Below are 12,856 nucleotides of genomic sequence, written 5' to 3'. Positions count from 1 at the left end.
ATTATATAATAAAAAGTCTCTGAAAGCTTTGTAGTGTTCCCGGAAGTGCCCTTTCTCCAAGGAGGTTTGGGCTGCCGGACAGGTCTCACGCTGCCCGGCCACGTCACAATCATACCGGCAAGGCAATGGGCTGACCCTGGATTCTCACATCTCCGCATCCCACAAAATAGAGACCAGGAAAATATCAGCTGGGTCTGCCGAGCCAATCATTGTCGCAGATGCAAATTTCCATAATTGGACATCCAATCATTGGGCATTTCAAGTGGCCTCTGCTTAATACATCCTCAGGGGTGTAAAGCAAACCCCTGCAGCCTATGCATGGCAGGGGTTTCCCAGCCCTTTGAAGGGCCCACAGTACTTCTGGGGACCCCCATTCAGCTCATGGCCAGTGACCATCAGAGAGATATGGGAGATTCAGGGGCTTCTCAGCACATTCTGTACGGGAGGCTTCATTTTACATCAGACCACGATACAACCTTTGCTGATAGTTCACCTTTACAGCACTCAGTGACCTTTTGTGGGGTGAGCAATACATTCATTAGTGAAGTCAAATTATTAGTGACATCCCAAATACGGCTTACAATGTATCCAATAATGTATCCAGTAATACAACACTTGCATCCCACACCTGTTTTGAAAGGTTCAACTCGACACAATTTGTGCCAAGAAAAATTTGCAAATTTCCGAGTTTTGCCGTTTGGAATGAGGGGAAATGTGGCATCGTTAGAGACTTATACAGCATGGAAGGGCTTTAGAGTTCCCACTTACCCCACGGAGAAGCCTGGGGTAGCTAATTAGATGCTGAACAGGCACAAAGTGTGGAGAGTCTGCGCCGGACTTCACCTCATATCAACAAGTGACGGAGCTCCAGAGTGTATGCAGTATTGTTTTTTATGTATTTATTTTTGGATAAAGAATTTTCCCTCGAAACACTCTATATAGAAACAAGTGGGACAAAATAACTTGCTGGACCGAGTGGGTACATTTGGTGGAACAGAAGTACTAGCAAGCGCGGCTCCTCCGTAATGGCGGAGGAGCATCGCCCCTCTCGTCAGAATCAGTGACAGAAAAATAAAGTGATAATAAAACAACATAATTTTATTTTTCTGTGGCTAGTCAGGCATGCGTGTTGGGCTGGGCGGGCCGGGAGGATTGGTGGGCACTTAGAAGTGCGCATGTAAGTTTGGCCGGCCGTCTTAAGCCACCCAAACAGACATGCACATTTCCATTTCTCCAACCCAGCTGTGTTCACAGCTGGTTTGGAGAAAAGCCACAGGCTCCCAGGGACTGTCTGAGCAGCAGACCAGGCCGCTCAGACCAATCCTGGTGCTGCTCTCATAGCGTGAGTGCAGCGTCTGGATTGGCTGGGGAGTCTGCTTTCCCAGACACTGCTGGGAGAGCACCAAGGCGGGTGTCGGAGTCAGCGAAAGCGAAAGGAACCTTTTTTTTAAATCATTAGTTCCACGCCCCTCCTCTGTCTATCCATCCCCCGTCCCCACCTTTGGTTTATGGTGGCCGCCACTGCCCGGGACTGGAGACAGACATAGATAAACATTCTCAGTAATAAGCAACAACCAGCCTCCTAACCTGACTGAACATAGGAAATAAATACTTCCACTGTGTCTGCCTGGTCACTGCCAACCCACCCAGGCTACAGAGCAGGCAAACAACCGCAGGGAGGGCCAGTATTCTGCCTGACTGGACCAATGTCAGCATCCTTACAAGGAGTTGTTGTCATGCTATGGCCCTCCTGTTCTGCTGGTAAGGAGCCTGTTGGAAATTGTTGTCTGGGGTGGAACTTAGGGGTAGGCAATGGAGAGAGGTTCATCATTTCAAACTCTTATATTTACACAAGCAAACTTGTCATTTTCCCCCAAAACACTGCACTGCTGGTGCTTGACACTGCAACGTATCCTATAGCCTGGCACAGGGGACTTCTTCACACCGGAGCCTATAATCCTAGGATTCCCGCCAAAATCTGCAAGGCTGACAAGTCTTCCATCGAACAACAGGCTGTGAAGGAATTATAATTGGCACATACTGATTTACACCCACATGCTGCCTGTCAATTAACTGCAAATCACCGCTTCTGATGCAGACGTGGTTTATTCCGTGGGCGCGTCTTTGATTACACATCTCCCGAGGCGCTGGCAGGAGCTGGTGCAGCAGAAGGCCAGGCCACAAGAGCCGAGGGAGACTCTTAGTAAACAGGAAAGAGAAAGGGGGTACATTGGCGCTCTAGAGGGGTTCCAGATGGTGATGTGGCCCATGCTCTTTTTGTCCTGCCCCCCTTGGACCCACAACCTCAGCCACTGAATGTGCAAAGTGCACAGAAAAAGATACTGCACCTTGCCACACATATATATTTGTACAAATACCTTTCAATACAAAGCAGTGTGGTTTGCTTAAAATGTTCAAACCTGTCTGTGTATGTATGTGCACATATATATAATATATTTCTATACATTCACTTAAATACCAAAGGTTAGAGTAATGTTATAGTTGCGTGAAAATTTCAGTACCAAAGTGTACAAAACCACTGAAATTCACCTTAAGGTAACTATAACTCGCGCCCCCACCATGCACAGTTTTCTCATGAATAATTTTATTGCAAATGTTGCAGTGATGTTATCAATGATGTCGTAGAAGATGTCAAGGGTGATGTAATATGTGGGGTAATTAGCAGTGCATGGCAATGATGCGAGTTATAGTTACCTTAGAGCACAAGTTATAGTTACTTGAGATAACTATAAATGGTGAACTTCAGTGGTTTTGTATGTTTAAAATGTTACGTTGTCACTGAAATGTTCTCCTAACTATAATGTTACTTTAACTTTTGTTTTTTTCCAGTGAATTTCTAGTTTTTTTTAAAACATAAAATAATAATGTTTTTTACCATACGTAAAGCCAATACCACACCACACATGGCCTACAGATGTCTGAGTCCTGTGGCATGGCCCTGTGGCCAACCCCCCACAGGCAGCCAATCACAAGACATGCATGGTGGCGTTGGGTTAGCCATTGGGCCTGGCCTGTGGCCACACTCTGCTTTCAACCCCTGTGGGCAGCGGGCAGGGAAACGTCTGTGTCCCCAGGTTGGGCCCCCCAGTACACAATCATTGAGCTGGGCCCCAGAGATGGGGTCTCTGAGGCCTTGACAGTTGATCAGTAGTACAGGAGCCCATGCTTTTTTCTTTAAACAAATTGCAGCGGATTCACAGATCCTTTGCAAATTTCTAGCGAACTTTTTTTGTTTTTTGTAAAACCCTCCCTTCCCCACCTACAGTCCTAGGGTGTCAGGGTATCCCTATCCTTTCCTCTAATGTCTTTAGTTAACCTTTGTTGAGTCTAAGTTAGCTGCCGCCAAATCTTTGTTGATTTGATGGCAGCCAATCAGATCTAATCATGAAATCTGCTGGCCCTGCAGATCATCTGCGGTGTGAAATATAAAATTTGTTTGCCTTAAATATGCAAAAACTACTGAACAGATTTACACCAAATCAGAAAAATACTATTTCTGAAAAAAGTTCTAGTTTTCTGCCAAATCTGGTGTAAATTTGTTCAGGCGTTTTGGGCTGTTTCTGTGATTAAAGTTCCTATGAAAAAATGAATGGCGAAAACACATTTCTCTGCCCCCGTTTGATGGATCACCCCAAAGCCTTGCAGGAAGGAGCTGAGGTGGAAGGGCATTTTATCTGGAAAGTTTCGTGAAGTTTCGTGAAGATTCGTCAAAAGGTGCAAAAGATATTAGCAAACCAAAAATGCTTTTCCTATGGAAACGTGGTCGTAACTATAACTAATAATATATATCTATTGTGTGGCACACACACAGACAGACACACAAAGGCACACACGTATCTGCTTTGTAAGTGGCTCCACCACTTGTATCTGTGGACATCTGAGTGGTACCACGATATGTGGAGGTAGGATCTGAAGAGTGTAGGATATGATATGGTGAGCATGGACGTCATATCTTGGAGGCCAAGGTATGGAGAGCATGGGGGGGGTGGGGGGGTCCAGCAGAATAGAATATGAGAAATGGAGAACATGGAGGCCATTTGGAGAGAAGAGGTGGAAAGGGGCAGAGGAGCAGAGTTATGAAATATCTGGAGAATAATGGGTGGTCGGGAGAGTGTAGGACGCGATATGGAGAACATGGAGGCCATCTGGAGAGCAGGGTGATATCCGAATGGTGCAAGATGGAGGGTCTGGAGAGTGCAGGGTGGGAAATGAAGAACACGATGGAGGTCAAAAGAAAAGAAAGAAGAGCCTCAGTAGGGTGCTATGATTTGGAGAGTGCAGGATGGTCAGGGGTCAGATGAGATACAGAGAGCAAGAAGGCTGTCTTGAGAGCAAAGAGCACCAGAGGGGTGAAAGATATTGAACTAGAGAGGGACCTGGTGACTGTAGGTCGAGATATGGAGAACATGGAGGCCATAGGGTATGAATGGAGTGCTCTGAGTATTGGTAAGAAATGAAGAGGAAAAAGGCCTGATATTTTAGGATGAGTTCTGGAGAAGAAGAAGGCCATTGACCATGAATGAATGGTGTCTGTCGTTGATGGGATTGAGTGTGATCTGCTGAGTATGAGATGGGATATAACATATGGGGTATCTGAGGGGTGCCAAGATCTAGGTCATATGACCATCCAAAGAGCAGGGGTCGATTCATCTGCAGGGTGCCAAGGCATGCAGAAATGATCTGGGGAGGTTTGTGTGTTCTAGAGAGTGCAGGACGCGCTATAGAGACCATACTGAACATCTAGAGAGAATCAGCAGAGATGGAGTCTGGACAGTGCAAGAAGGGGATCTAGTAGGAGCATGAAAGACAAACCAATGAGATCATTTGGCATATCTGCGAGAAGGAGTGGATCAGAGGGAGCCAGGGAGAAGACATCGCTCAGAGGAGAGAAAAGATCCTGAACTTAATCTACAGTAGGAAAATGCATAGGAGAAAAAAGACGTAAGCCCACCTAGGCAAGGAGTTGGAATGCGGGCTGTGTGGGGACACTAGCAGAGAAAGAAAAGATGGGATCCAAGCATTGGAATCCAATAGGCGAAGAGAGATACTGTACGGCACACTGGTATTGGGTGAAACAATGAGTGAATGAGAGGCAGCAGAACAGGTCACCGGTGGTACCTTGTGGGGAGTCAGGTGTAAAGGAGCAAGCTCCTCCCTAGCAGAGGTGGTGAAAAGAAGATCATTGGAATATGGTGGGCAAGATAACTACTTACATGGATAATGAAGGAATGGCATTTAGGCAAAGAAAGTTTTACTTGCAAAACAGCGTTATGAAAAAAGTGGACATCCTGCATTAAAATGGGCATGAGGGTCACTGGCAGTCAGAATTCTTCTGTCCCAGGTCAGTGGGGTCAGTAAGGGGCCTCTTTGGAGATCCGGTACTGAGAGTGGTGATGGGAAAAAGCTCACCTTATCCAGTCCGAAGATTGGACAGCGAGTTGGCACATGGTGAGGCGATGGCGACTGGAGACCAGACCCTGCAAATGAAAAGATCATGTCAGATAAGAGCATTCACATCAGTATCAAACACAAATATTCTCTACGGTAGAAACAGTAGTAAACATTATAAGAAACACATCAACTAACAGTTAAGAATGGACACCCATCAATTGGTCACACTTTTTTAGGTTTCCCACCTGTCACCTATGTAACCTCAATACCCATCTGTTTTGATCTGCAGAGACATCCTCCTCCTGTCAATCATCCTCTGCAGAGCAGTGTTAAAAGCTACGGCATGATGCCAGACTACACCCATATCCCACAGATTTCATCCTTCACTCGCCCTGACCTTCCCGACTAGCCGACAACTGCACACGTGGTTATATAGGCAAGGGTTGTCCAGCCTTGGTCCAGGTGGAATTGATTCATGCCAGATCTTCTGTATGTGCACATAAGAGAAATGTATATATAGTACATCTAGATGAATGTAAAATAGATAGCCAGTGGTTACCCTGAAACTCTGGCATGGATTGTCCTTTGGAATACCAACAACACTGGAAACCATGAACTAGACCAAAATGTACCTGGTATGAAAAAACATAACTCAAAATCTAAAGATGTGGATCTAGAGAATGAAGATGAATTCTGGGATAATTATAAATTATGAAAATGCATTTCTTGCTTCTGAGCAGGCTTCTCGTGAGATCGCTTCCTCCCTTGCTCTTCTTATTTACGTCAACACTAGTAATATGCCCTGGAAGGTGTGAATGTGGATTGGCTTGACCTATAACAAGAGTGGGAGGGAAGGCAGAGAAAGAGTGATAGAGGAGGAAGAAAGAGAGGCAGGGCAGAGTACTCATCTCCATGAGTCTTATTTCTAAGTTACAAAGTACAATGTGCCTCCTGAAAATTGAAACCACAATATCGAGGACAGAATGTTGAAGATAAAATATCAACACGTAAGTCAGTCTAGATTGTGTTTACCTAACTTCACATATATGTAGCTATCTGCTACATATATCTTCAAGGTGCTTAGATGTGGAGTTATGAATAGTAAATCTATAATTTCCTATATGCACTTACCTTTTCATACTTTGTCCCTTGATAATGTGTCTTCAATATTCTTGTACCATGATATTGCTGGTGTCGATATTCAGATGTACAACCAGCCAGCACCCTATCTTCGGAAGAAGTCCCCTACCCCAGTGCATAGCTACACTCGGTTTGGCTCGAATGTCAGTGCTGTGTATCAATGACCAAAGGAAGGGATGTACTTAACAAAACTCAAAAGTGCAATGGAATGAAATGGATGCTGCATGTGAAGTGTCATCAGTTCGAGACCTCCAGCTGGTATGTCATGAGGCCCGACAAGGACCGACCTAGATGCAGAAAGTTTGCTGCCTCTTAAGGACAACAATGTTAGTGGACCGACACATCCGGGGGGAAGTCTTATTGCTGCATGTTACAGTAAATACCGTACACTTTTCCTCTTTTAAATTTCATCAGACTTGACCTGTCTAAATTTGACAAATGATGAGGTCTTTTTCTCACCTGTAATGACTGGTTGTGGTAAATCCTACTGAACCCTGACTTCGGACCACTGTCTACTGTTCAAACATAAATCTCTAATTTGTGACTTGCAGAAGGCCCATTGATCATCAGAGATAGGGGATCCCAAATCCCTCTCCCAGAGCCCCTAAGATCTCTGAGCTGCAATCACCCAGTCTTGAGTGCACTCGTGTACAGGAGACCAGCATTATGCATCAGCCTCTGAACAGCTGCTGTTCCTGTGTGTAGGTGGAAAAGCAGGCCTGTGCAGCACCACAAAGAAGAAAATGTAGAAAAATATCAAACCGTGTAACCTTCTGGCTCACATAAATTGTGTTAATTCAATGAAGCAGCCAGCTGGAAAAATGCCACCGATGCACTTCAAATCCAGCATAGCTGGAATAAAGGTTGTCAGTTGTTGGCAGTGCACAAGAGTAAAGTTTGCTTTGATTCTTATGAGAAAATCAGCATACAAAGTGCAAAATAACTCTTTTGCATTTGTATTTAAGTATTATCCATGCATGGAGCAGGTTTCTAAACATCTATTTTATGTTGCTATTGGTGGAGCAGGTAAAGCAAAATGTTGTATACCTTCTCTATTTTGCATGCTAAAATACTAATTACGTAACTATTCTAAATATTAACTTGTATTAACTGTTTTGAGTGTTACTACTAATCAACATTGCACCTCAATAAACACGAATTATACGTGGGACTAAAAGCTAATTGCATGGCAAATAATTCTAATGACTAACTGTGGTACGCATATTAACTGTAGAATGTGTTGTGATAGAAATTGCATGGTTTATGTTGCCTTTGTAATGGTTTGCGTTCCTGGTATTGCGGAATGGTGAGTATTATTGCTTTAAATGTTGCTATAAGCTAGGAAAATTCTAATATATATTGGGATTAGTGTGGGTTTAAACATACAAATCTTCATTTCTGTATATTCATTTCTTTTTATGTTTGTTTTGCTTACGTTGGCATTTGGGCCTACTAGGCCGCAATATTCAAAACGGAGTTTGGAAGTGGCCACCGTCGTGTGAGCGCGATGTCTACTGCGCAGACTCGGATGGCTCTGATGATCTCCAGGCGACCTCAGATGTGGGCGCTGTGTTCCTCGTGAAGGATAGGAACGTGGAGGATTGCCAAGACTCAACTAGTGTGAATGACAGAAAAGAAAATGACAACCTGTCCTCAAAGTCTGCATGTTGATACTTCGGACCCTTTCGCTTGAGAACTGTGCAAACTAAAGGATGACATATTCAATTCCCTGAGAACCAAGAAACCCTGGGAATCAAGTCCAATATTTCAAATTTTAAGAGTTCAGCCAATCAGAGCCTCTTGATGCTTAGAAATGTTGCATGTTATCTTAGCATTCATTATAAAAGGGAGTTTTAGTAGAGGAGTGGGAGAGAGAGAGAGAGAGTGCGTTCAGATCTGCGTTCTGAATTTCCGTTGGTCGATTTGTTTGCACGATTGCCTGGTCCTTTTGAAAACCTTTGTGACTGTGTCGAGCCAAGCGAAGGAACTTTTTCCCGAACTTATTTGGGTCTTAGCCTGCATTTGATTGGACGATTACACCAGAAGGGATTTGATTGATGCAGGGCTGACAGGTTTTGGGGAAATGGTCACCAATATCAGAAATTATGTAAATATAATTGTCATGCTGATTTGTGCCAAATGTTCATTGAAAAATTCTGATTTGATTAAATGCTGACTATGCCAATGAAGGTGAATTTATTAGCTAAACTAAACATTATTAACAGCAAATGAGTTTGTGATTCTTTAATAAGGTATTGATTCAAGGTTCTGAAGCTTTAAATGTGTTTTAGCTGGTTCTAAATCACCATCAACCAGTCCAACTAATTGGTCCATCGACCAAGTGGTGGAGTGCCTTGATGTTAAAGTTAGGAGTCTATCGGTACTAAGATATATTGTATATATAATGTAAAGAATTTTCTTCCTATAGGTAATAAGGTACCACCACATGTCCGGTGCTTCTTTCCTCCTGTGTGCAGATTCAAGGTGAGACGTATGAATGTTGGTGTTATGGGCCCCACCAATGAATGCGTGTATGAATGAGTTAGCGTGATGACGGGTCTGTGATGCAGGGATGATATGTAAATTTGCCCTTGCCCGCTGGAGCAGTTTTCTGGTAGCAGATTGATGGTTTTATTGTATTGGTTTGGTGATTATTGATTATTGATGATTGATTATTGATTTATGTACTAACATTCTATGTTGAGTCGCGTCGCGTTTTGTGTTGTTTTTGAAGACTTTCGGGATGTAGGAAGTTGGATGCCCTGTAGGTACACGGGGAAAATGTGTGGCAAGTGAAGTCGCGCGGTGTATTGTCTGGTTGCCCTGTAGGTACACAGGGAAAAACGTGTGGCAAGTGAAGTCGCACGACGCATTGCCTGGGTTCGAGTTGGTATCATTGTTGTGTGTTATCGTTAGGGACATTTCTGTGTGAAAGTGCGTCAGTGCAATAGCAACAGGTTCTCTCGTGAAACTCTGGCCTTAATTCTCAGGAGCAGTGTAGACTCCACATGTGTTTTATCCCCAGAGAAATGGTTAGCTGTTTTTGCTTGCTAGAAGGGTAAGGTAGAAGGAAGTGCTATTTTATCGGCGAAACTGAATAATTCTGTGGTAGGGTAGAGGTAAGCGCTGCTCTCGAGAAATACAGAATTCTTGTGTGATTGGACAAAACTATTTCTTTGGTTTAGTGAAACAGGCAATGGTGGTGTTTCTATGTCGTTACTAACAGATTTTGATTGAAGAAAACGTCAGAAAAATGTTGCCGATAAAATTTGTAAAGGAGGGGTCAGCAGGAGCAGGAGTAGCGAGAAAACTGATGTCAGAAAGACCGCGCTGCGATTGGCCAGCCATTGAGAGACAAAGTTTTCACGGATTGGGGCGCTGGTGTATGCCGCGCTAGGATTGGAGAAGTGCCAGTGTGACGTAGATGCCTCTGATTGGTGCGTTAGTGTGAGTCGCGCTGGGATTGGAGAATTACAGTGTGACGTAGATGCTCCAGATTGGTGCGTTAGTGAGAGTCACGCTACGATAGGTCAGCAAACAGAATAGTCGTAGAGAAGCGGTTCAGGATTAAGGAAAAAGAAAATGATGTATTACGATCCACCAGAGAAAGAGAAAAGGTCATGGTTTGGGAAAATCAAGAATTTATTTAAAAAGGATAAGCCGATTGTGACTAGGGAGGGACAGCTACTTCCTCCACCGAAATCGCCCGCATTTTTTATGGTAGCGAAATATGGGTACCATACATGTATTTGGCTAGATAATTGGGCAAAGTATACCACAGAAGATGGAGTTCTAGTATTTCCAGAAAGTGGTTCATTTAGTTTAGCTGTATTAAGGAACTTAAGAGAAAGGATGATGAGGTTAGAACCGAGAACTAGACCTACTCAATTTGAAGCTTTAACGGAATGGGAAGACGAGATGTATGAAAGAGAACGGCAGTGAAGTGGCGGAAGGTATAATTACATGTTTGGTAGACCGTGTGGACAGGAAAGTCATGATGACAGGATGAGGAGATGGCGGAGTGCAAACATGACTGATGGGATGTTCCCGTTGAGAAACGCTGAAGAGACTAGTGGTAGGAAGTGTACAGAGAAGAGAAACAATACAGGGTCAGAAGGTTACAAGTATGGTGTGAATGAGTTGGAGGATGATGTGCTCAGGGACATGTTTTATAAAAATCCTCCCCCGTATCAACCAAACTCCACGCTCCAAACTCCACGCTGCTGAGGCCGAGTGCGCCAGTAAAAGAAACACCGCGAAATAAAACTTTTGAGCAAACGCCACCTGATGTAGGGAAAAATAATCCCTTTAGAGAATCTGAAATAGGATGGTAAATGAAAATTCAGCTGAAGTGGCTAGAACTACTCTGGAATTAACTGAGAAAATTAGGGAATTAACCAAAAATATGGAAGCCGTAACTGTACCTGTAACTATAGGACCAGTGATGCCTGTCTTTGATAAACAGAAAGATAGCGAATATTGTTTAACAGTTCCTTATCATAGTAATAAACCAATCGAGAAAGAAAAAAGAGATTCAGGAGAAAATGCATGGGGAAAATTAGTAGGAACCTCAGGGTTAAGTACTCCTAAAAATCTGACAATGAATCAAAGTCCAGCAAGTAAGATGCTGATGACAACAGAATCGGCACCAGAGACCCCAGAAAGAAGTATAGAGTGAATAAGAAATGAAACAATTCCTGTAGGTCCCACTTCTGATGAATTAAACGATTGGTTAAGGAGTTTACAGCGAAAAGATACAGAACCTCAACCTTTAGATGTGGTCAAATTAAAAATAACGCTGGAGGAATTAATAGTAGGGACTATTCGAACTGAGAAGTTAAAAGCATATCAGGACGAAGAGTTAATGTTTCTTTGTAAAAGTATAACTCGGAGAGTGAGAAGTTTGCATGAGAAACTGGAAGAGATAGCAAGCAAAATGGGTATTGACTTATTCAATTCCCTGAGAACCAAGAAACCCTGGGAATCAAGTCCAATATTTCAAATTTTAAGAGTTCAGCCAATCAGAGCCTCTTGATGCTTAGAAATGTTGCATGTTATCTTAGCATTCATTATAAAAGGGAGTTTTAGTAGAGGAGTGGGAGAGAGAGAGAGAGAGTGCGTTCAGATCTGCGTTCTGAATTTCCGTTGGTCGATTTGTTTGCACGATTGCCTGGTCCTTTTGAAAACCTTTGTGACTGTGTCGAGCCAAGCGAAGGAACTTTTTCCCGGACTTATTTGGGTCTTAGCCTGCATTTGATTGGACGATTACACCAGAAGGGATTTGATTGATGCAGGGCTGACAGGTTTTGGGGAAATGGTCACCAATATCAGAAATTATGTAAATATAATTGTCATGCTGATTTGTGCCAAATGTTCATTGAAAAATTCTGATTTGATTAAATGCTGACTATGCCAATGAAGGTGAATTTATTAGCTAAACTAAACATTATTAACAGCAAATGAGTTTGTGATTCTTTAATAAGGTATTGATTCAAGGTTCTGAAGCTTTAAATGTGTTTTAGCTGGTTCTAAATCACCATCAACCAGTCCAACTAATTGGTCCATCGACCAAGTGGTGGAGTGCCTTGATGTTAAAGTTAGGAGTCTATCGGTACTAAGATATATTGTATATATAATGTAAAGAATTTTCTTCCTATAGGTAATAAGGTACCACCACATGTCCGGTGCTTCTTTCCTCCTGTGTGCAGATTCAAGGTGAGACGTATGAATGTTGGTGTTATGGGCCCCACCAATGAATGCGTGTATGAATGAGTTAGCGTGATGACGGGTCTGTGATGCAGGGATGATATGTAAATTTGCCCTTGCCCGCTGGAGCAGTTTTCTGGTAGCAGATTGATGGTTTTATTGTATTGGTTTGGTGATTATTGATTATTGATGATTGATTATTGATTTATGTACTAACATTCTATGTTGAGTCGCGTCGCGTTTTGTGTTGTTTTTGAAGACCTCCGGGATGTAGGAAGTTGGATGCCCTGTAGGTACACGGGGAAAATGTGTGGCAAGTGAAGTCGCGCGGTGTATTGTCTGGTTGCCCTGTAGGTACACAGGGAAAAACGTGTGGCAAGTGAAGTCGCACGACGCATTGCCTGGGTTCGAGTTGGTATCATTGTTGTGTGTTATCGTTAGGGACATTTCTATGTGAAAGTGCGTCAGTGCAATAGCAACAGGTTCTCTCGTGAAACTCTGGCCTTAATTCTCAGGAGCAGTGTAGACTCCACATGTGTTTTATCCCCAGAGAAATGGTTAGCTGTTTTTGCTTGCTAGAAGGGTAAGGTAGAGGGAA

At 43.3% G+C, this 12,856-nt stretch overlaps 1 protein-coding gene across 1 annotated transcript in view; it reads right to left on the bottom strand.

Moving 5' to 3' along the window:
* Positions 1-12,856, bottom strand: part of NMNAT2 (nicotinamide nucleotide adenylyltransferase 2) — a 324,069-nt gene that overhangs the window by 108,980 nt on the left and 202,233 nt on the right. The window contains exon 3 of the mRNA XM_085601729.1: positions 5,431-5,498. Within this exon, the coding sequence (XP_085457855.1) occupies positions 5,431-5,498 (68 nt within the window). The remainder of the gene's footprint in view (positions 1-5,430; positions 5,499-12,856) is intronic.

Source organism: Triturus cristatus, chromosome 4_2 (assembly GCF_964204655.1).
Source record: "Triturus cristatus chromosome 4_2, aTriCri1.1, whole genome shotgun sequence".
Classification (NCBI taxonomy): domain Eukaryota; kingdom Metazoa; phylum Chordata; class Amphibia; order Caudata; family Salamandridae; genus Triturus; species Triturus cristatus.
This window is presented reverse-complemented; position numbering and strand designations above follow the sequence as displayed.